At 37.6% G+C, this 23,966-nt stretch overlaps 2 protein-coding genes across 3 annotated transcripts in view; one reads left to right on the top strand and one right to left on the bottom strand.

The window, feature by feature from the left end:
* The first annotated feature begins 879 nt into the window (after nucleotides 1-879).
* bbc3 (BCL2 binding component 3) lies at nucleotides 880-12,881 on the top strand. 2 transcript variants are annotated; one of them, XM_008426646.2, is made up of 4 exons: nucleotides 880-1,232; nucleotides 2,965-3,289; nucleotides 9,539-9,747; nucleotides 12,471-12,881. In XM_008426646.2, the coding sequence occupies exons 2-4, from the start codon at nucleotides 2,977-2,979 to the stop codon at nucleotides 12,564-12,566; spliced, it is 618 nt and encodes a 205-aa protein (XP_008424868.1). In that variant the 5' UTR covers nucleotides 880-1,232; nucleotides 2,965-2,976; the 3' UTR covers nucleotides 12,567-12,881. The 2 variants fall into 2 exon arrangements, with proteins under 2 accessions (XP_008424868.1, XP_008424869.1); XM_008426647.2 differs by lacking the exon at nucleotides 880-1,232 and adding an exon at nucleotides 2,761-2,830.
* Nucleotides 12,882-20,775: 7,894 nt separating this feature from the next.
* The window catches only part of sae1 (SUMO1 activating enzyme subunit 1), a 13,367-nt gene continuing 10,176 nt past the window's right edge, over nucleotides 20,776-23,966 (bottom strand). The window contains exons 7-9 of the mRNA XM_008426645.2: nucleotides 22,460-22,604; nucleotides 22,138-22,207; nucleotides 20,776-21,054 (exon numbers count right to left, since the gene is read on the bottom strand). Of these exons, the coding sequence (XP_008424867.1) occupies nucleotides 20,962-21,054; nucleotides 22,138-22,207; nucleotides 22,460-22,604 (308 nt within the window). The 3' untranslated portion in view covers nucleotides 20,776-20,961. The remainder of the gene's footprint in view (nucleotides 21,055-22,137; nucleotides 22,208-22,459; nucleotides 22,605-23,966) is intronic.

Here is a 23,966-nt window from a genome sequence, read left to right as displayed (position 1 = left end):
TAACGTTTGAATCCTTATCCTTTTGGTTTACAAAATTTTGCTTCAGCATAGGAAAAATGTAAAAATGTATGTTTAAAAACAGGAACAGGTTCATACATTTTCTGTCATTTTTATTCAGCCTTCAAGAACTGGAACTTACAGTGTACTATCAGAACATGCTGTAAAAAGTGTTTTATTGCAATTAATTCAAACTTAAATGGCCTTTTACATACTGCTCTCTCTTAGAATACACATTCTAATTAATTAAGAAATAAATAAAAAATATTGGTTTGGGCAAAAGTGAAGACTTACAATCAGTTATTCAAAGTAAATTTACAGGTTAAACCTATAATTAATTACTCAAACTCTACATGTTTAGAAGTAATCAAACAGCAATAAATTGATTCATTAATAAAATTTTTTAAATACATATTTAAAAGAAACAACATAAACAAATAAATAAATATCCTCATTATAGAACAACAAATAAATACATTCTATTCAATCACTTTAATTTCAATTTAGATTCAAACGCATAAAGAACAAAAATGAGAGAGAAAAAATCCCCAGTAGAAATAAAACAAAGAAAGGGGGAGGAAACAAAATTGAAATTGAGTGATAAATAAATAAATAAATAAATAAATAAATAAATAAATAAATAAATAAATAAATAAATAAATAAATAAACAAACTTATTCAACTGTAATAATTCATTTAGGATTAAAACATTATACTTAAGACCAGTTTAATCTATTTTTAGCTGATTAGATGATTAGCACTACCTACTTAAAATAAATTTAAAATAAATTAAGTGAGGTATTTAGTTATTTTATGAGGCATGTTTCGCTTCAGTTAGCCTCTGCTAGCTAGCATCGGCTCCTAGCTAGTAGACGGAAGCGTTTTATTTTGACAGGGTGAAAGAGGAAGCAGTTCGCGACGCCGCCGTTGTTTTCTATTTTGACAGGAGCCTTAAAGCGGTGGAGCAGCAGACCCAAAGATCAGACCGACCTCAGCGCTGAAAGCACCGGTATCTCTCCGCGTCTGGATGGGTCAACCTACATCGAAACACCCGCCATCCCGGAGCTCCTGACACGGAATGACGGCTCGGTTTCCCGCCAGCAGCCTGGACTCTACTTCCATGTTGTGATCTGAATCCTGGACTGGATCTTCTGGAACATTCAGTTCTCTCGAATGTCCACCTTTTCCGCACCGCAACATCCGCAGACCGCATCAACACGGATCCCGTTCAGCAAGTAAGTGGACGGATGGAGGCTGAAGTTGAGACTCTGACAGCGCAATGTTGCGTCATCTCTGCAGCCGTTCGAGGAAAACGCGCCGTCAGCTTAATCTGATTTAATATTAATCTAATTCTTCTTCTAAATAAACAATCTGAAGACCCAGATATTAAAATCAGGTTTGCTGCTGGTCAGTGCGCTGATGATGCCGTCGCTTTGTCAGACATGCCCAGACATGTCGGGTCAGGAAAGGGACAAAAACTTATAAATATGCGCCGTTCAAAATAAATATTTACAATTAAACTGCACGTGAACGTAGTAAATATACATATACAATAATCAAATAAAATGTCATTTTGAAAAAAAAACAAAAAAAAACTGTTTTAGTAAACAAAACATTAATTTTACATTTCATAGCAGTTTTTTCAGCTTCAGGAATAATAAAAATATTAATTTATGAGTTTTTCCCATTTAATCAACCTGTGCGTGCACCCTCGTGCACGGATTTGTTTACAAACACAAGTCTCGTGCTCAGGCAGACGGCGCATCTGCTGCCACCTGGCGGCGAACTGTTGAATTGAGGTTAGCAGGTGAAACTGAAGGGAAAACGAATCTAAAAATAGACAAGTGAGTTTAACTCTCACTTCTAACATATTTATGATCCTGTTTTGTTTTTAATCATAATATTAATTTATTTTAAATTGTTTAATGATCATTACAGGTTTGTTAGCTTAATGTTTTTCTGCTTATATTTAATTTATGGACATCCGTCCATTTTCTTTACACCCTTGTCCCTCAGTGGGGTCAGGAGGTGCTGGCGCCTCTCCAGCTAACGCTGGAGCTTCTGGGCGAGAGGCGGGGTCACCTGGACAGGTCACCTGGACAGGTCGCCAGTCTGTCGCAGGGCAACACAGAGACACACAACCATGCACACACACACACCTAGGGGCAATTTGAAGAGGCCAATTAACCTGACAGTCATGTTTTTGGACTGTGGGAGGAAACCGGAGTACCTGGAGAAAACCCACCATGCACAGGGAGAGCATGGAGACTCCATAAAGAAAGACCGGGGTCAGGAATCGAACCCAAAACCTTCTTGCTGCAAGGCAACAGCTCTACCATCTGCGCCACTGTACAGCCCAATTTATGGACATTGTCAGCTAAATTAGCCTTTGGCTAAATGCCCCGTTGAACTTATGTTTCATTATTTGTGCATTTTGCATGTAATATACCAGATATATGCTATTTATTAACTGCAGATGTGCTTAATACTTTTATTCATAGAAAAAAAGATTTGTCAAGTAAGTTATTAGTGTAAAATTAAAAAATCAGTTGGTCTGATAAGCTATTCTAAAAGAACTCTCTGTGTCTAATGATAGGCTTTGAAAGGAAATTTTGTTTTGCTGAAACTTCATAACCCATTTTATTTATTGTTTTGTTTATTTATTTTAAAAAAATCATCCCGTTACCAGGGTTACATGTACTTTAGAAATTAAAGTTTTTATTGCTTTTTGAGAGGATATGCTTGCATTATTATTATTTTAAACTATCATTAGTTTAAAATGATCTGAAAACAATAATATTTGTGTCACAGTAATTTCTGTGACAATTTATTGGTCAGCAAAATTTGTTATGGTAACAGGCCAATTCTACACAACCAGAGTTGACCAGATAAATATCAACCTGAGTCATCAGTTAGTGTTAGCAGCTGGTGTAAAATGTGCATTTTTGTCTTTTCTGGACCATTTAGGCTCCCGTTGAGATGGCCCGAGCAGAAACCATCGAGACTGTCGGAGAAAATGGAGGCGGACGAAACGGCCCGCTGTCTCTGCACAATACCTGCCGCATGGAGCTACCCCAACCACTCCACAACCGGCCAGGCCCGCGGACTGAACCCAGTGTCCACAACACCCCCCCCCACAGGGAACCACTACTGGGCCTCTACCTGCCAAACCAGCTGCCTTACTCCCACCCAGAGGGCCACCAGCAGCCGCCGGCGTTATCGCCGGCTCCTTCCTGTCGTCTGGAAACCAGCCGGAGAACAGCTAGTCGTGATTCATCGCAAGAAGAGCCGGGTAAGAAACTGGTAATTACTCCAAACAACAAAAACCAGGTCTGTCAGGTTTGTTCAGGCTAGAAAAGTGTTTAAAAAAAGAGATGGTCAGAACTCAATAAATCAATAACTATGTATATCGCCATAGAAACGTGATCAATATCAATTGATAATACATCAGATAGAACAGGTGTAGGCAGAGAAAAGACATTAGCCGCTCAACTTCTCACGGCTAGCTAAGCTAGGTTGGTGGAATCAGCTAAGTCACTTGCTCTTTGGTTGCCTAGCAACAACCTGCTGGGTAAGAAGCAGTTTCAAGTTCCCCCCCCAGCCCCCTCCCAACATTCGTTACCTAGCAACAACCTGCTGAGTAACTTACAGCAGCAGTTTAAGATTTTGCCTCATAACTGCTTAAAAATTTAAAAAAACGACGACATGGAGTGAAAACTGGATAAAACAGGAACCATCACACCACCAGTTTGGCTGTATTTCAAATATTTTAAACAAAAAAACGAATCAATAATGATCATTCAACTGAAACAAACACTATATTACACTATACTATAGCCATATTGTCCAGCCCTAAACAGAACCGAAACCAATAATAGTAATTACATCTGTAATAAGCTGTTGTCATATCTGAAGTATGTGGATTAGCTTTGACAAACAGGAAAGGCAGAAAAGCGAAACTGGTTTCAAAGCATGCTGTTTATGCTTGAAAGTGGGGATGTGTAGAGTAGTTACGAGCAGTCAGTAGTAGTAGTAGGTATGTTGATATGACTTAAAGTTTTATGATAATATTTTGTGGTTCTATTATAATTAGGCTTGTCGCAATAAGGAATAAATCAATTAATCGCATGATAAATTAAAACAAACTCAATAATTTCCATTTGCATGATTTGTTGTTTTCTCTTTTTTCTCTTTCTACCAAAAAGTGGACGATAAAAGTCTTCAGTCTGGTGTTTTTATCTCAACTAGCTCAATGTTTACAGAGACTCCATAATTCATTTTATTGGTTGTTTCTGTTGTTTTACTTGTTTGAGATATTTAAAATGTCTTCCATTTAAATGTGTTAAAGGTTCATTAGAATCTAAAGTTTATTGATCTTTGAGAATGTGCTCTTGCTTTATTATTGTCCCATTATTACCAATATATTCATTGGAAATGGTCTCAAAACAACAATATTATTGTTTGTCCCAGTAACTCCTGGGGAAATTTATTGTCCAGGATAACAATAAAAAAATGTAATAATAAGAATTGATTATTGAATTTTTTTAGATAACTGTATGGCTGTGACTGCATGACAGCATTCATTGTCCCATAAACACAAAAAATGGTCTTGGAAAAAACTCTCCCAATTGTAATACACTTCACAGCGATAGTGGCTGCATTTCATTAGAAATGTGCAAGTTGATGATATACTACTAATGTTGCAAAAACAAAATTTTCCAACTGCGGTGTTTCTATTGGATAAGAAATGCAATTATAATCACTTGTGAATAAGATTTTTTACGCAATAAGTAATTAAAAAGATGCTGCACCATCATTCTCATACCACTTTCTGTCCCCTTCTTCTTCATGGTTTCCGCCAGTAGTAACATCCTGTTGTTGATCACGTGACTCGTGTTTCCATTGCAGTTTTGTAGAATAAACCGTTTCAAAACCACTTCCTTCTAACGCTAAAACCTTTCGTGACCAGTGAGTTTTTTCTAAACTGGTTTCCATTAAGCAAATTTATTTTCAAAATGTGAAACTGCACAATTATGTGGTCAATGGAAGCACAGCTGTTCTAACACATCTCAGATTAATAGCTTTACTCGCTCCATAAAGGTTAGTCTGTGAAGTAAAATCGCTGCAAATATTAACTACTCCACAGAAACCCAAACAACTCTCCCTTTAAGCGTGACCTTTGACCTCACATCCAAGACTAAATGGTAATAAAAGGTGAACACTGTTATAAAACAGTGGGACATATCAGGCGTGGCTGAAGCAGAGGACAGTTTGACTTTTGGACCTCCACCCTAAAGTAAATATGAGCCTTATCAGTTAGCAGGACCGTACCGGTTATGTGGGAGTCGCACTGGAGGCGTCATTTTTGCAGCCAGGGTTTGTTTGGGTTGGATGAAGATGATGAAGATGATGAAGATGATGATGAACTGTCTTGCAGTTAGTTGTCAGAGAACAAACACTGCAAAAACACAAAATCTTACCAGGTATTTTATGTCTGGTTTTTAGGGAAAATAAAACTTAAAAGTAACTTTTTACCCAAAAGGAGATTTTCTGAGTCAATAATGCCATAATACTGATTATGTACTGATGAGTACAAGTTTCACTGGCAGACTATTTTATTTAGAAAATGGGAAAAATGGGAAATAATCTATAAGTGTAGCAAGTACTTTTTCATTAATAATAAGGATTTATAGATTTAAAACAAGCTCCCACATCTTATTGAAGTTAGGTGTGTCTTTTTTAAAGTGTAATATATATCTGCACTAGAAATTAGATTAAAATACTTGGTAAGATTTTGTGTTTTTGCAGTGAACTGAAGTAATTAGTAGCATAACAGACCCAAGGTTTTGAAGTGAACATTCATTTTAATAACAAAAGCTGAAATCTCAGAATCAAACACTTCATAGAAACCTTTTCACATCTTTAGGAACAAAATCTACACGCAAAATGTCTTTGGGCACAAAAACAACCAGACATTGAAACACTGCAAAAACACAAAATCTAACCAAGTGTTTTAGATTTTTGGTTTAGTTTCTATTGGAAATATCTTAGCACACTTGAAATAAGACTAAACTAATTTATCTGTTGCTCTTCAGCAACTGGGAGATTATTTCACTTATGACATTTTTCTCGTGTTATAAGTGAAATAATCTGCCAGTGCAAATAGAACGGGGTTGCTAGGTGACGGCCTGGGTTTAGCTGTGGTTGCTAGGTAACGGCTCAGTGCCCATTGATTATGACATAAGTTAAATAATCTTCCAGTGGAACTAGAACGTTTTCCACCAATGTTAAGGAATTATTGACGTAAAAAAAAGCTCCTCTGTTGTTGAAAAGTTGTTAGTTTTGTCTTAATTCAAGTGAGCTGAGATATTTGCACTAGAAATGAGATTAAAATACTTGGTAAGATTTTGTGTTTTTTGCAGTGCATGTGCAGAATGGACAGCCATTGCGAAGCTACAGACCAGTTTGGTTTGCATGACAGCATGCGTCAGGCGTGAGGACTGATGTGTGCAGCTGGTAATTAAAATGTCAATAATCTGAAGGGAAACTCTTATTTGGCCGCGGTGGGAAAAGGACGGTTGGTGTCTGGTTGGTGTCTGGTTGGTGTCTGGTTGGCTCAGCGCCGTCCGTCCGTGGTGGTGCAGGGAGAGATTTTTAACTCTGTAAAGGGAGAGTGAGCTCCGCCTCCCTCAGCTGTGGGTCAGCTGTGCAGAGAGGCATGTTCAGACTTGTCCTGTGCAACCTGACAGGAGCAAAGTAATCTGCTGCACTTCCTCGAGCTTCAGCAAGTCAACTAGTCAGGCTGCATTTCTCCAGCCAGTCAGGCTCAGATAAGTTATCAGAAAAAACAATAATGGAAGGTATTTTATAATTTGTGTTCAAATGTGTGAGTAAATCTAGTTTATTTTTTAATAATCTTTTTAATGTTTAAAGAAAGAACAGTATTCTGTTGTTTTCTGTTTTTGCTGGTAGGAAAAAGGAAAATATTACTACCAATACTTGAATTTGTGTCGCCACATTGCAACAACACAAATGTTTCCAAATATTCTTGGTCTAATTTCTAGTGTAAATATCTTAGTGCACTAAAAATAAGACAAAATGTGCAAGTAACTTTTCTTAATTCCTCAATGTTGATTGATTCCCTTATCACATGGGAGAAATGCCTTTAAAAATATACATTTTCATCACTGCTTAATCAGTGATAATGTAACAATGTTGAGTCTACCAAAACAGTCAAACTCACTGATCAACAGCTTTAATGCAAATCAATCAGCTGCTAAAGTTAGCATGCTAACACTAACGTTCTCCATTTATGTTTTCAAGTCGACTGTAAAACATCCGTTTGTACAAGATGGCGTAAATCCTCTAAAGTGGCTAATACTATTAGTTTTCAGATATGTTGATATAAGTAAAGCTGAAGTCTTTAATTATGTAACTGAATAAAGTACAACAAGGAATTTAAGGGATTAATCCACATTTGTGCATTAAAATCTGCCATCAGTTTGATGAAGATTAAATATTATATCAGAAAGTTTTCAACCGAAAATAGGAAAATTATTCTGTTTATTGCTTCTGAGTGGCTCCACATTCTGTTGGTGTTTCATTTATTAGATTTTTAACTGTGTCCACATAATAAAACAAGCCGTCTTCTCTGTGTTTTGTATCATTTTGTTTTTTTTGGTCAATGAGCCCCACCCAGCAGTCGTCCCGCCCCTCATGTGTCTCTTATCTGACTGGTCCGGGGGTCTCTGAGTCCCCCTGTCGCTCCATCAAGCAGTCAGGTTCATCCTAATCCCCGCCTCTTTTACTCTAATTTATCCTATCACAGCTCAGCCCTCCTGCGCTCTCCTCCAATCACACGCAGACATCTCCGTGAGTCAGAGTTGCCTTGGCAACAAGCCAGGGTTTTCCTGTTTATTTGGGGTTTTATTTGCCTCTGCTGTCTTTTTTGTTCCTTCTTCGTCTCCCTGGATCGTTTTTTATCTCCCCAACAAAACAGATGACGTCTTTAAAACAAACAAAAACAAACATAAAAAGGAAGCAAAGGTTGGACAAAGTAAAAAAAAAATAACAAAAGATTCCTTTAGTGAATTTGAAGCAGGTGAAGCTAAAACTGACACTTAAGGGATTTTTTAAATTTTTTATCTTAAATGCAAAATGTAGATATTTTTGTACAGTTTTAGTTTAGTTACTGCTCTAACTGTGTTCTTCTTTAATCTGTTTTTTGTCTGTTTTCTCCAGTTAATGATTAATTAATCACTAAATTAGTTGACAATTATTCCAATAATTGATTAATCATGATTAATCATTTCAGCTCTGGATAAATTGTCCAAGAAATTCCTGCAACAAACAATAATATTGTCATTTTGAGACAATTTGCAACTAATATAATAATGATAGTGACATAAATGCAGGTACAGTCTCTCAGAGACAAAAACGTTTCACACTGGAACTGGGAAACATTTTAAATATGAAACAAACAAAACAATCAAAACAACAATGATAAAAAAATGGATTATGAAGTTTCAGTAACCAAAATTGCATTAAAAAAATAATAATCATCCAGCTTCGACAGGGAAAACAGGCAAAAGTGGCAGGCAGTGCAAACGACTATAGTCCAAATGGAAATTATTGTGTTCATTTTAATTTATCCTGAGATTAACCGATTAACTGAGTAACAGGCTTAGTTTGGGGTCAATAAAAATGTTTAAAATAATAAAACATGGAAAATTTAAAAGAGAAAACATAAGTAAACACGGTTTCATGTGTTACTGTCCTTGAAAATGGCCGTCCCTGTAGCATAAAAAACATATTTCCTCTTACTAAACTCCATTTCCTCCAACAGGTTTGTTTATGTGACCAGACAAAAGGTTCAGAAACCTGTTAAATAAACAAAAACACACAAATAGCAGAAGTTAACAAACCAGACTTATTAAGCAGATTAAAAGATTACGCTCCCAAATTCCATGAAGAGGAAAATAAGTCACCGCCAGGCTCCTTGAGGGCTGTTTGTGGATTTGTGAGAACTAAACAAACCCACAGGGAATAAACATGAATCAGCTGTTGAGCCCCAAACAGTCGCTCTGTTTTATATCTGCCTCATTTTTCAGTCCCATTTGAATATACAGTGTGATCCAAATCACTACCAATGTGTTCTTGTAACGATTAATCGGATACATCGCGATTAGTTGATTACTGAAATAATCGTGAACTAATCGATTAGTTGTCACAGTAACTGATAGAATAAAGTTATTACTAAAATTGGAGCGCTAGTAATACTTCAACTTTGTTTTTTTTAATGAACAAAGATGACTGATTTATTGTTGTAAACAATAAATAAAAGCTGCAAAATATGTCAAACAAGATGGCCGCCCTGACATCACTATGGAAACCAAAGGAGTCCTTTTTCAGACTTTTCAAAAAATGAAATCTTCATAAAACCAAAAATTTGATAAAACTGATTAATCGCCCAGCTGCAGTGTTTCAGTTTATCGTCTGCAGTTCGCGAAGAGTCTTTCTAAATACGTCTGATTCTCCACAGATTCGAACAAAGAAGAGCAGCAGGACGCCTCCAGGCAGCAGGGTCCTCTCCCCGACCTGCTTCCCCAGAACGAGCACTCATCCTGGGACTCGCCGCCCCAGCAGCTGGGCGTCGGCGGAGAGGCGGCGCAGCAGCTGGACGTGATCAGGGTGGCCGGTCAGCTCAGGATGATTGGGGACCAATTCAACGCCATGATCCTCCACAGAGCGGTAGGTCAACCCAGAATATGAGCGTAAAGTTTGCTTATTGCTCTTGAACGCACCACGATTGATGTTTCCTTTCATGCACACAGGCTCGTTTGTCTCTGCTTGGGCAAACGTGAGTTTGTGTTCCTGTTTCTATGGAAACAGATTTGTGAGAGTGAATCAATTTCTTTTTCTCGGTGTTTTATCTGTTATTCCTTGTTTTGTTCCACAAAAATCCGTGAAAATGCTTGAATTTCAAAAAGGTGTTTTCAAAGTTTAGACAGTGCTCGATATTCAAACTACACAGTTTTCTAATAAAAGCAAAATATTAATTACGCCTAATAAGAAGATGCAAAATAATTTTTTTCTCATCATCTGACGTTAAGTTAAACTAAACTTTTTTTAGGTTAGTTATAATAAACAATGTTATTCTATTTACCAAGCGACAGAAAACATAACAATATTGGGGATTTTGTTGTAACTTTTTATATTTTGTGTTTAAGCATTTAATTTGAGCAGGAAGGTAATTTACCTTTTAACATGATTCATTTGTATTGTTTAAATCTTCTGAGTATTTATTATAACTAATGGCTCAACAGCTTATTAATTATCTTATATTTTAGGACGATATAACTGAAAACTTATCGCGATATAAGTGCTTCATATCAATCTATCAATAATTATTGATTCATTTTTTGTTTTAAATATCTAAAATGTTGTCAAACTGGTTTCGTGATCTTTCCTCATTTATCCAGTTTTTAAGCAGTTAGGAGGCGCAAAGCTACTTAGCAGGTTGTTGCTAGGCAACCGAAGTTGCCCAGGGGGGAACTTGAAACTTCTTGCCCCCCAGCCGGTGGTTGCTAGGTAACCAACGAGTGAGTGAGTTAGTAGACTCCACCAACCAAGTTTAGTTAACCATGAAAGGTTGAGCAGCTGAAGCTTTTCCTCTGCATTCATACTGATTATTGAATATTCTACCAGATTCATTGATATTGATTAAGTCTCTATTGCAATATATATTTTTATTAATTTCTTGTTATTTTAAACATCATTATAGAAATTGGTGGATTTTCTTTTGATATATTAGTGTTTTGTTCACAGACCAATCTGGTATTTTGGTTTTTCAAACATAAAATTTTGCTGTATCTTAGTTTGCTAGGATTCTATCAAAAGACTATTAACAACGGTAATAAATTAGGGCACATAATAGTGATTCGAGGTCGTCTTTTTGTGCTTATTTTGTATTGTTTTTATCTCTAAAGTCTTGCTGGAAAAGTTTGACATCTTACATTGAAAATGCTTGAATTGTAAAAGTGTTAAAAACCTGGAAAATCTTCAAATTTCAAGTTTTCCTTCCTGTTCCATCTGCTTCGCTTTCCCTCTTTTTGTTTTCTTTATTTGCATCATTCTCAGGAACTTCATTCTCCTCGCAAAACAGCAAACAATTAACTTTTGTCACAACAGAAAACAACTTTAAGCAGGTTTCATGGTAAAACTGAAGGCAGTGGTGTAGCAGTCACTGCTTTCCCTCCGGCTGCCTGTCTGTTGTTATTTCCTTATCGCTCTCCTCCCTCCCTCTTGCTGTTTTCGATCGCGTGAGGAGTTGCCGTTCGCCCTCCTCCTCCCGCCTTGTGCACATAAACAAAGCTGACGTCATCCTCGCTCGGCTCTCGCTTCACCCGCCGCGCCCGACTCGCCTCTCTCACTCTGTCTGCTGGGGAAAATGATGAAAACCTGTGTGTAGCTTGAAAGAAAAGAGTGGAGTCTGTTAGCGGGGCGGTCAAACCTGCTCTGCTCCATCTCCAGACCCAGGATCAACAACCAGCTCGTTTTAGTAATGAGATGGTTGGGTATGAAACGCACCAGTTCATACCCAAACTGGTAAGATTCATACCAGTTTGGGTATGAAACGTACCAGTTCATACCCAAACTGGTAAGATTCATACCAGTTTGGGTATGAAACGTACCAGTTCATACCCAAACTGGTAAGATTCATACCAGTTTGGATATGAAACATGTAAACAAACAAAGCCATCATAAATCCTGCAGTTGTTTTTCTGCTCTGTCCCAGATCCCCAACATAAAATTCCTCAAGAAAAGTCTTGTTGGTTTTCTCAGTAAAGAATTTGAACCAATTTTACCTTTTGTGACAGAATGAGCATAAAGATTAGACTTCAAAAACGTTGACAAAGATAAAACTGGTTTCCCTTTGATTTTAGAGTCAATTTCATAAAAAATGTGACTGAATGGAAAGTTTAAAGAACTATTTCAGTGCACTATGTTTAATTGGTTTGTTTTGATCAGTTTAGTAAAGATTTTCAGGTCTACTTTCACTGATTCGGAGTTCAACAACATGAAATGATCAGATATGATCAGCCCTCCACACCAAGGAAATGCAAAAGCAGCTGGTCATGAAACCTGGAGGTCGATTTGAAAACCTGCTGGTTTCTCATTGGTCTTTCTTTTTAGGTGACAGGCAGCAGCTTTAAAATGGAGACACACTTCTGCTAATGCGCCAATAGCGGAGTTAATTTTTTGTTTAGCACTGAAAGTCAGAAGTTTGATGATATATCAGACTTAAATAAAAAGTGTCTGTATTGGTTAAACTCACCCCGTATCTACTGGGTATCAGGTATATAGCAAGTAAAAAGCAGCTTGCGATTATCTCCAGGTGATTGCATAAATTTGTATCGGCGTTCTATTTTTCTAGAGTGTGTTTTCTGACTTTACATCTCTCTGTCTTGCAGCACATCGCCCCCCAGTGGCAGGACTGGAGAGAGGTCTGCCTGGGGTTCCTGGACTTTGTCGCCCAATCGCTCAGCACTCTCTACCGGCTGACGTAGAGCTACGATCCGGACCTTTTCCTGCCATCTGGGCCGAAACGTTCTGTTGCTAATGGGTCGCCGGACTGTCAATCGCCTCATGGATCAGCTCGGCCCGTGAGAACCGGACCTCTCCTGTCAGTCGGCGCCGCTACACACTGCAGCCGCTGGACTGGACGGATGGACTTCCTGTTTATTTTGTAAAATATATATATATTTTTGTTTTTGTCCTGTCTCGGGGGGCCAGGTCTTTGTGAAATAGCTGGAGACTTGGGTCAAACTTTGTTTTTTGGTGGTGCTGAGAACATTCACTGAATAAACACAAAATTCTACCGAGTATTTTCATGTAAACATCTTAGCATACTTCAAATAAGACAAGACTAACTTACAAGTAACTTTTCTACAACATATAGGAACTTATTTTAAGTCAGTAATTCCTCAATATTGATTTTAAAAAGTACTAGCTCAGCTCGCAGATTATTCCAAGACCAGTGGAACTCGAGCTGGGTTGCTAGGTAACGGAGTAGGCCTGGCTGGGGTTGCTAGGTAACGGAGTAGGCCTGGCTGGGGTTGCTAGGTAACGGTGCAGTGCTGTTGATTGAGAAATAATCTGCCAGTGGAACAAGTACTTTTTCATCAATATTAAGGAATTACTGACTTAAAACAAGTTTATTTTAAGTTAGTTTTGTCTTATTTCAAGTTTACTATTTGCAGTAGAAACTAGACTAAGATACTTGGCAAGATTTTGTGTTTTTGCAGAGTAATTTGTAGCACGAAGGACCCGAAAACTTGGGAGTATTCTTTTTAATAACAAGTTATTCTTAAACAAAGGTTGAAATCTCAGAATAAACCACTTTATAGAGACATTTTTCCAGTTTTAGTAACAAAATCTACATTCAAAATGTCCTTGAATACAAAAAGACATTTTTCAACTACATGTTTAAAACACGAAATCTTACCAACGATTTTTGATTTTTGTTCTACTTTCTTGTGGAAATATTTTAGCACACAAAACTCACTTACAAGTAACTTTTTAGCCAGATGAAGGAGCTGGTTTTAAGTTAATAATTCTTTAATATTAATAAAAAAAATAGGTACAAGCTCTATTGGCAGATTTTCATTTATAACATGGGAAAAATATTTTGTCATAAGTGAAACTAGAACTTTTTCATCAATATTAAAGAATTAATTACTCAAAACAAGCTGCTACATCTTGCTGAAACATTACTTGTAAGTTAGTTTTGTCTTATATTTGCACTATAAACTTGGTAATATTTTGTGTTTTTGCAGTGCAGCTGTGAATTCAGCCTTCACAAGCATTAAACTTCCCTTTAACTACGCCGTTTTTACTCTGCAACCCGTGTTCCCATTTAAAAAAAACAAAGAAACTGTGAAAGCGGACGCTGAGGTTGCATCTGCAGGGAATTTTTGGGTGCAAAAATTCGTGCTTGGGGTGAAGCACGGACCTGCTTCTCTTCGCCTCTTCGACGTGCCTTCCTGCCTCCAGGTTCACCTCCAACACGACGACAATCAGCGTTGTGCTTGTTTTTTGCAGTCACCGAACCTGAGAGCGATTTGCATTAAACTAAAATGTCCCTCAGTTCTGACTGGCAGGTTGTTTACAGTGTTCATAGTCCCTCAATTTACTGTAAATAGTTTATTTTGAAGATGAATTTAAGTTATCCAAGAAGTAGATGGAATTTCAGATGACTTGTTTTGTTTTTGTTTTTATTCCCAAGTGGATTTGAGAAGGTATTTAACGAGCAGCAGGAAGAAAATTTGAATTCTTGTAAACATGACCCCACTTTTTGAAGCCGAAGAGAAAATGTGTAATTTATTTTGAAAAAAATCTGTAGCATTTTTATTTGTTTTCTATGATGATGTATTTATTTTTCTACCAACTGAGACTCAAAATGTTTGAGTTGCTGTTGCACACACTGGCGATGGAGAAATCACTTTTTGATTTGGAAAATTAGTTGCACAAAAATAAAACAATACAGGAAAAAGCTTCGACACTGGGACGTTCCAGCTTTGATGTGGGCTTTGAAAGGTACTGAAAAAGACAAAGAGGTAGAAATCAGGCGTCGCAGCTTTAAAAATGACTGAAAATAAATCAGGTTTTGCTGTAAATTGGACTTTCCGGTTCTGAACAGGTTAAAAAGTTTCATGTATGTACTGTAGCATACTCCAGATTCACGTTTACTGGAATATTTAAACTTTTAATTCAGGAATATCCGTTGTTTCTCACTCATTTGTTGGGTTTGTTAGATATGGACCAAGCCTGCTCTTTTCCTGAAATCAGATTTCATCATAAGAGAAAAAAAAAGAAAATGAGCACTTCTTGATTTGATACCGTTTATCCAACAGTGGAACAAACAAAGTTGTATTTTGCCGTTTTTCAGCTTTTTTCTATTGTAAAATTTCTACATGGATTTTGTACTTTTTTTTTATACAATAAAGATAAGAATTGAAAAAAATCTTGTTTGGTGTTTTTCTTTTAATCAGTTAGGAGGGAGTTTTATATCAAGTTTATTTGTAAAGCACATTTCAGCAACAATGCAGCTCAAAATGCTTTATATAAAAAAACATAAACCAGCAACCAATTATGAAACAAGTAGTAAATATTACATTTTGTCAAACACAGTCATCAGAAATAATCAAATACTTTGATTAATGTCCAGTTATTATTAATCAAATCAGCTCTAAATAGGTGGCGATTTAGACATGTTTTAAAGGAACTCAGTGTTTTGGCTGTTTTGCACTTTTCTGTAAGTTTGTTCCAGATTTGCGGTGCATAGAAGCTGAATGCTTTTTTTTTGGCAGACGTGTTAAGACACTGTGTGACTAAAGATAAATACATGGTTGAGTTTCTCTAGATTTTTCTTTCTGTAAACCTGGAAATGTTGTTCAGGTGACAGAAGACCGACTTTGTAACCATTTTTATGTGGCTCGGAAGGTTCATGGTTTTCTATAATGTTCTTCATGTTATGCAGCACCATCTCAGAGAGTCCAGAATTGTCCCTAAAACAGAAGCAGCCTTCTTTTTCAGGTTGTTGAGCCTTTTTAGATGACGCTCTGAACAACAGATTTATAGAAGCTCTGGAGCATCTTGAGCATCAGTGGTTGGATGGACGCTTACAGTCCATGTCCTGCTTTTGGAGCGGTCTCTGGTCCACTTGGCGTTCACAAATACATTCAAACTGAACCAGAGTTCACTTCAACTCAACCAAGATCAAGGTTTGTAGGCAGACCAGAGTTAGCTTATTTGGTCTGTTTACACATGCACACCTCCCAAAACGAGCTGGACTTTCTACTCCAACGGACTGGAGTTTGATTATGCTGGTTTAGTCCATTTTAATCCAACTCCAGTCCGTTCGTCTAGGAAGTCCAGTAAGCTTGGGGAAGTGTGAATGCGCAATCAAACTCTGGTCGACTAAACGTTTCTGTCGGTTCGGCTGAAGTGAACTCTGGTGTGAACACCAAGCGGATTTGAGACCACTCCAAAAGCAGGAAGTGGACTACGATGCAGGGCATTCTGGGTAAATACAACCAAAACAAATGTGCTAGCCTACCACGTGGGAGTAATGGCTGATGTTCTTCAGCCAAAGACAAAAGAGAAATTATATAGCCGCTAAAATCTGATGCTACTCCATTTTGTTTACATTTTGTGAAATGCGCAAGGTTTTTGTGTCGTTTTCTTCAGTGGTTCTTGGTGCAGCACCCCTACAGGTGAGGAGGGGAACATGTTGCTCAATTAGTTTGAATTGTTTGTGAGAAAGTGAACTCTAGCAGCTGGAAATGTAACAAATGTTGCCACTTTGGGTGCCAACAGGTGGAGAAACACCTTTAAAAAGTGTATGTAGATTTATTGGTGCTCAGCTAAAAACCACACAATCTGGCTCCATGTTTACTGCCGAGAACCAAAACAAGACCTGAAATAAAACTGGCGGAGCGATTAGTCAGTTCGGAGCACCGCTGCTCATTTCCTGGGATTAGGAAAGGAGATTAATTACAAAATGCCTCCTTAAGCTCATCCTGCCTGCTTAATTACATCTTAGCTCTTTTCTGCTAGGAGACAAACTTGTTCAGACAACATTAAACTTCAGGTTGTTTAATTCAGCCCAAGTCTCTCTCAGAATAGCTCTCATTCTCTGTTTTCCAGCTTTTATTTCTTCTGCTGCGAGTTTAATCCAATCAGATGCCCCTGCTGCGTGGTCACTCTCTCCTCCCGCTGCAGCCAATCAGGTCGTTGGCTCTGCCCCAGGGAGGCGTGTGATTGGCTCATTCTGAGGTTTAACTGGGGATACTGGTTCCCAGAGCTGCCTGTTGACTCAGTAACAGGACCAGCCGGTGAATCACAGAGAAGAAAAAAAAACCGGAGCACCCTGTTTACAATCACTTTTTTCTAAAAATATTAGATCAAGAATTCGTTCTTTACTGCGTTTTATAGCCTCAACAGAAGAGTGAATAATGTTTGTTTTTAGAGAAATATTAATCTAGTTTTATTAGACAGGAATTGAACTGAGCAGGAGCAGAGGTCAACTCTGTCCTTGTGTTAACACAGATAACTTTAAAAAGCCCCTTTTGTGTGTTTTATCAACCACAGACAAAACCTCCGAGATGGAAAGTAAATAACAAAACTTTCCTAAGAGCAAAGCCCTGAGCCAATCAGATGAGCATGAGTAATGGAAAAAACTATCTTAGCTTTTAACCATAAACCTTTACTCTTCTTCCCCAGGTTTAAAGCACACGCTGCTTTCTACTGTTTTATTCTTTGCTCTTTTTGCAATAAAATCAAAAAGGAACAAGTGGTAAATGTACAGTAAAAAAAACAAAAACAAAAACATTTTGTGTAAAAGTGTAATACTTCTTACCAGTTTAACAGCCATTTTATAAAGATTTACACTGCAAAAACACATTCTATCCAGTGTTTTTGATCTAGTTCCTAATGCAAATCTCTTAGTTCACTTGAAATAAGACAAAACTAACAACTGAAGTTGCTGAAAATAACTTTTCAGTTAGATATAAGAGTTTGTTTTATGTAAATAAAAAGTTCTAGTCATGAGTGAAACAATCTCCAAGTGGAACACAGACATGTTCATTTATAATACGGTGTAATGTAATTTAACGCTTTAATGAGGCCAGTCTCAGCGCTGTGGTAACCATGGAAACCGGACTGAAAGAAGCGACTGCTCAACAACAGCTGTTCTCGTGCCATGTCAAACTGTAACCGACAGTCATTTCGGCAGGCAGTTGCTATGACAACAAACAAGCCACAAGCTTGGAAACTGGCTCTCGCCTCGTTCCTATATAACTTATAAACGATTTTTGAGTGCTCTACCCACCTCTGTGTCATACTAAAATAAATAAATTATAATTATTAGTACTTAGATTAGCTAATGTAGCTTTTACCTACCAGGTATTACAAATCCGTTTCAATCCTGATTGCATGGACTTCAGGCCGTGAAGCTCCTCCATGTTGTTCAGACTCTTCGTGTTCACCAAGTACTGAACTGTATGTCATAGAAGGAGATCGGCTGCAGTCCACATTGTCCGACATGTTTTCATTATCCGTCTCATACGGGTCGATCCCAACAGCAGCCATTTTGTCGATATATTCAATAAACTTTATTTATTTTTTGGTCTGGAAGCCATGTTTCATTATGCTTTGTGCTGCACTGACCTACTAAGACGGCGAGGATCACTTCCGGTTCAGACTTGTGGGAACTATGTAATATTTTTGTTGATGAACTGAAGGTTGGAGATCGGCCTGTAATTATAAAGTACTGATTTGTCCAGATTGTTGTTCTTTAATAAATGGTTTGATAACTGCTGGGGGAAAACACCTGATGAGAGGGACAAGTTTACTGTTTGAATCAGATCAGATGCAATGATTAGGCCTGTCACCAGCACAAATTTTACCCTTAAAATTATATTTATGAGGCTCAGAGTGGGGAAAATAGAGAAAACCAGCAGCTGGGACTTTTGAATCAAAAAGGTCATGAGAACTACTTTATACTGTGTCAGATATTTGCAGATATTTTCAAAATGGCGGCTTTTCAATATTAAAGCGCAGCATCACTTAAAAAAGTAAGCAATCAACACAATTCTTAGTGTTTTTAGTCACTGCAACTGCATTTTTTTTAGTAAATAATGACACTTTAATGCAAAAATGACACTTTTAATTTAACCATTAAAGCAACTTAGCATGAAAAGTGTCATTATTTACAGACACTTCATGACAACCGTCACAAACATTCATAACAGGCATGTTTTTGTTTATTTTTGCTGTTTTAATATTTTTCAAAATCCTTTTCTCTTTCTCACTGTTTATTCCCGTTTTTATTTTAATTATGTAAAGCACTTTGAAATGCCTTGCCACTGAAATGTGCTATACAAATCAAATTTTATTGATTGATTGATTTATGACAGTGTAATATCAGTCTTATGCACAACCCTTCAAAAAGTGATACAGACAAAAATAACTCACAAGAAACTTTTCTGCAAGAATCATTAACTCTCTTTTTGAGTCAATGATTTCTTAATATTGGTGAAAAAGTTCTAGTTCCACTGGTTACCTAGCAACCCCGGCCAAGCCCAGGCCGTAACCTAGCAACCCAGTTCTAGTCCCACTGGCAGATTATTTCACTTATGGGAAAAATGTCTTGTTATAAGTGAAATAATTTGCCAATAGAACTAGCAGTTTTCCACCACTATTAAGGAATTATTTACTTAAAACAAGAACCTCCTAAGAAGTTTATAAGTTTTGTCTTATTTCAAGTACACCAAGGCATTTGTGCTACAAACTAGAATAAAATCACCTGGCATGATTTCATGTTTTTGCAGAGTAGTCTTAAAAGTCGAGAAGGTGTCCGCCTCACTGACTAAAACTGGGAGCTCCCATTCTACTTTTAGAATTTCTACTGGCCAACCCTTTATTAGATTTAGCTATGGTAAATAAGTACTAAGCACTTAAATGCTTAGAGAATATCTGCAGTGTGATATGATCTAAGTGGTGATGTCCAGGTTGTTTTGGAGTCATTTGGTAAACGGCATCAGAGCTACGGCAGCACTCAGCTGCCTGGAGTTAATCTGTAACAACACAAGCGTCATTTTTTCCATTCAGACTCACGTTGTCAGGTTAAACTACCCAGGGGTCAAGGTGGGACCGTGGAGTTGAGGCGACAGGAAACGCTTCAGCTCAGACTTCACCCCAACCTGCAGAACCATGACCTGCACTGCAAACACACTAAATCTTCAAGTCATTTTTCTCTAGTTTCATCTTAGCACACTTAAAATAAGAGGAAACTGACTGACAAGTAATTTTTCTGTAAGAAATATGAGCTTGTTTTACGTAAATAATTCCTTAATATTTATGGAAAACTGCTAGTTCGGCTGGCAGATTATTTCACTTATAACAGGATATTTTTCCCATAAGTGAAATAATCTGCTAGTGGAACTAGAACCGAGTTGCTAGGTTACGGGCTGGGCTTGGCTGGGGTTGCTAGGTAACAGCGCAGTGGAATATTCTACCAACTGAACTAGCATTTTTTCATCAGTATTAAGGAATTATTTACCCAATACAAACTCGCATATCTTGCTAAAAAATTACTTGTAAGTTAGTTTTGTCTTTTATCAAGTACACCAAGACATTTGCACAAAAAACTCAAAGATGGCAAGATTTAGTTTTTGCAGTGTAGCCCCAGTAGTTTAGTAAAATATCTAGTACAAATATCTTAATGCATTTGAAAAGACAAAGCTAACAAGTAATTTTTCAGCAAGTTACATTTGAGTTAGTTTTGTCTTATTTCAAGTGGACCAAGATATTTTCACTAGAGTCTAGATTTGTGTTTTTACAGTGTTTACACGTTACTACCAGACTCATTACTGATCAAACCGACATAAAAACAAATGCAGTCAGAGATCGAGTAGCTTACATATCCACCTTAATTGGTAACTTTCTCTGTTCGTTAATTTCTGCAGCACTTCAACAAAGCTGAGGTCTGAACTTTGACTAGGCCATTGCAATAACATGGCTACTGTGTGTCCGCTCAGTCATTCTGGTGTGTTGGTACGAACATGGTCCGTTTGGTTTTCTCTAAAAAACGCTGTTTTGAGTCTTGAGATCAAATTGCAAACCCCCCAAAAAACTAGTTTTGTAGAGGTTCTCACGACTACTAACGATAAAAATTGTATTAAATAAGAAAAAAAAAAACAAAAGACAAACAGATTTGTTTACATCGTTTTATTAGCAAATGTAAAAAACAAACCACTTGTGACAAGAAAAGAAAACTGCTAAACTTATTTTGTGTTAATGGTGTAGCTGACGGTGTCCCAGGTAGGACAAATAGAACCTGGTATGTGGAGCTTGGGTTTGCGTTAAAACCGTTCCGAGGTCAAAGGTCGACCCGCGTCTTCAGTTTGGTCCAAAGTAGTCGACCATGCCGTTGCCTTTACGACCATCGAAGAAGAAGAAGTTACGATGAGGAGCGTCTCTTTGGGAAAGAGCCTACAGAGAAAGATGGCAGCAGAGATTTATCTTTATTATTTCGATTGAACAGATTGACAATAAATCTGGTGATAAAAAAAAAAAAAAAAAAATCACAAAATGTTTCATGTTTTCCTTTCAAACAGAACGTGAAAATGTGGAAAAAAGCAGCCGAACCAAACAGAACTGATGCAGAACATTTCAATAAAATCCTGATTTTTGGAAGGAAAATGTTCAGAGGCGTTTTCTCGAGGCTTCGGGTCAGAAGTTTTCAACCGGTGAGTGAGAGAGAGCAAGAAGCTGAAACCCAAACATGAACCGATGATTATATCAGCACCAAAACAAAATTATACGTTTCTGATGCAGAAAAAAACATTCCTGGAGTTATTTATATCGTCCATTAGCCCGATGCAGCCCGCCGTGTTTTTGAGTTAAAAATGTTTAAAGTTGACAGAAAATTTGAAAATATTACTTGATATTTATGTGTTATTAGACGATTGGTATCTAAACACCAGCTATAAAGTCTTCAAAAATGCAAAACGTTAACAGAAATTAAAAAAAAAAAAGAGCAATGCATAAGTAAAGTCTGGCGGCCCGCCAGGCTTATAATACACTGGGGGAAACCCTGTAACACAAGTCTCGTAAAATAATTCTTATAAAATTACAATTTCTCATAATAAAGACATTATTCTTGAAATGTTACAAATATTTTCTTAAAGCTATTCTCAAAATATTTTGACTTTCTCATAATTTTCGTACGACTTTATTCTTGAAATATTCCGACTTTTTATCGTAATGTCACAACTTTTTTCTTGAATTATTTCCACTATAAACATACGACTTTATTCTTGCACTCTGACTTTATTCTTGCAATACTTTTAAATTTTTTCTTAGTATGGGCCTAACACTCCATCGTAAAAACAAAAAACTGCAAAGGAAAATTAAATCTGATGAACAAAAACATGAGAAATCAACCAAAACATGGAAGATTGTAGAAAATGTTACTAGCTGTTGCCTGTTTTGGTTTGTGCAGTGCGTTGGCGAGCGTTATTATTACCTGATGAGGTAAATAGTGAGCGCTTCACCTGAAACACGGTTTCTCACCTTGACCACCTCCTGCCCCAGAACTCCTCCCACGACGGCGCAAACCGGAGACATCTCTGAGAAACAGTAGCTGAGGACGAACAGAGCAGCAGTGAGTTCAGGCTGCAGTTCAGGCAGAAAACTGGATTTCCAAATGTCTTGTCTTTTTGATTATTTATGTACAACTTTATTCCTGTAATATTTTTTCATTTTCTCATAATATGGCTCTAATATCTTGCGGTAAAAAGAAAAAACAAATGAACTTTAATCTGATTCAATCAACCAGAACATGGAAGACTGTAGAAAACTTTCCTAGATGTTGCCCCTGTGAAATGGAAGCCACCTGATGAAGTCGTCGGCGAGCAGGTCGCCGCTCAGCCCCATGGCCTCCAGCACGTCGTCTCTGATCTGCTTCAGCAGCCGGCTGTCCTCTGCACACGCCTTGGGGTCGGGGTCGCGACCTTTGTCTGTGCGAAACTTCAACAGAACTGTGGATGGACAGAATGCATGAAAAGGAAACAAGCAGCGGCTCAGAAACTGGAAACTCAAGTTTCAACCATCTGACTGACTAAAGCAGGGGTGTCCAAAGCGCGGCCCCGGGGCCATCTGTGGCCCTTGCTCTGATTTTGTGCGGCCCCCAACTGCAATTCAAAAATTATACAAACCTGGCCTGTAGATGCAGATGGAGACTTTAAATCAGTAACCAGGGTGAAACTTACTACCAACTTAATTTTCCTACACAAGAAAATGTGAAGTACAACACCAAATAGCAAAATTTTAATTAATGAGTTACAACAAAAATGAAATTTTCCTTTGGGATCAATAAAGTAGTTTTGAATTCAACTGAAAGTTTTTGTTTTCTTATAGCCGAGTTTTAACAAAAGGTTAAACCAAATCAATCCAGAGTCTTCTACCGGAAGCCAACTTTTGCTGCATCCAAATCAGCTTTTAGTCTTTCTTAAACGTGGCTAAATATAGCAAACATTTTGAAACAAAGTGACCCAAATCATGTTCTTATTCCTGAAAATAAATGTATTCAATCAAGCAAAAGAAACTGAAAACTGGACGCCTTTCTTTCAGCAAACCTGTAAGATCTGCTACAGCGTGTTTGGGACATTTTCCTTCTTTTATTTTTAGATTAATAACAGAAGTTTTCTACAAACAGATTTGGAAATTTCCAAATTTCAAATGTCAAAACTTTTCTTTTGAAAATGTCCCAGTTTTGTGTAAAACTTTATTTTGGCTGAAATTTTCTCCTTTTTTTCTACAGTGGCCCTAAAAATCCCTTTCATGTTTTGGATCCAGAATAGACATCGGGCTACTTTATTTATCCGTTTGTTTTTTGTTCTGGTTTGCCACTGCTTTCGAGTCTACGGATTTGACAAAAGGTTTGGACAAAGACAACGTTTTCCAGATAATCTGCTGCTTTGTTGCCATTTGTAATTTCATCATGCCGTTGAATTATCATTGCGTGGAAATTCGCTGCTGCTCCCTTTGAGAGACGATAAGAATCTGAATGCGGTTGCACCATCGACCATTTCATCCGATCTGGCCTACGTTTCCCCCACATCAAATTAAAAGCATGCTCCTGCTGAGACAAACACCCCTGCTGCACAAATTCAGGAAGGAAGTGTTAGTTCATCCTCTGACAGATTAAAAAAAAAAAAAGAGAAAGAAATCTGAATTGTGCTCTTTATGAGCAATATTTCAGACGGCTCTGTGTGCGCAGACATCAGCACCTCGCCCACATGTTTCCGGCTCGTCCATTAAGTTCAACCACATGAGGATGTGGAGTCCTCCCACGGCCATTTCCACCACACACACACACGCGCACACATACACACACACAC

This window comes from Poecilia reticulata, linkage group LG13 (assembly GCF_000633615.1).
Source record: "Poecilia reticulata strain Guanapo linkage group LG13, Guppy_female_1.0+MT, whole genome shotgun sequence".
NCBI lineage: Eukaryota > Metazoa > Chordata > Actinopteri > Cyprinodontiformes > Poeciliidae > Poecilia > Poecilia reticulata.
Note: the sequence above shows the minus strand (reverse complement) of the source record. Positions and strands in the feature narration are given on the sequence as shown.

Coding starts and splice junctions, on each gene's coding strand:
- bbc3 (XM_008426646.2), top strand. CDS start 2,977: ATGGCCCGAGCAGAAACCATCGAGACTGTCGGAGAAAATGGAGGCGGA. Junction 3,290..9,538: donor TTCATCGCAAGAAGAGCCGG/GTAAGAAACTGG, acceptor GATTCTCCACAG/ATTCGAACAAAGAAGAGCAG. Junction 9,748..12,470: donor CCATGATCCTCCACAGAGCG/GTAGGTCAACCC, acceptor TCTGTCTTGCAG/CACATCGCCCCCCAGTGGCA.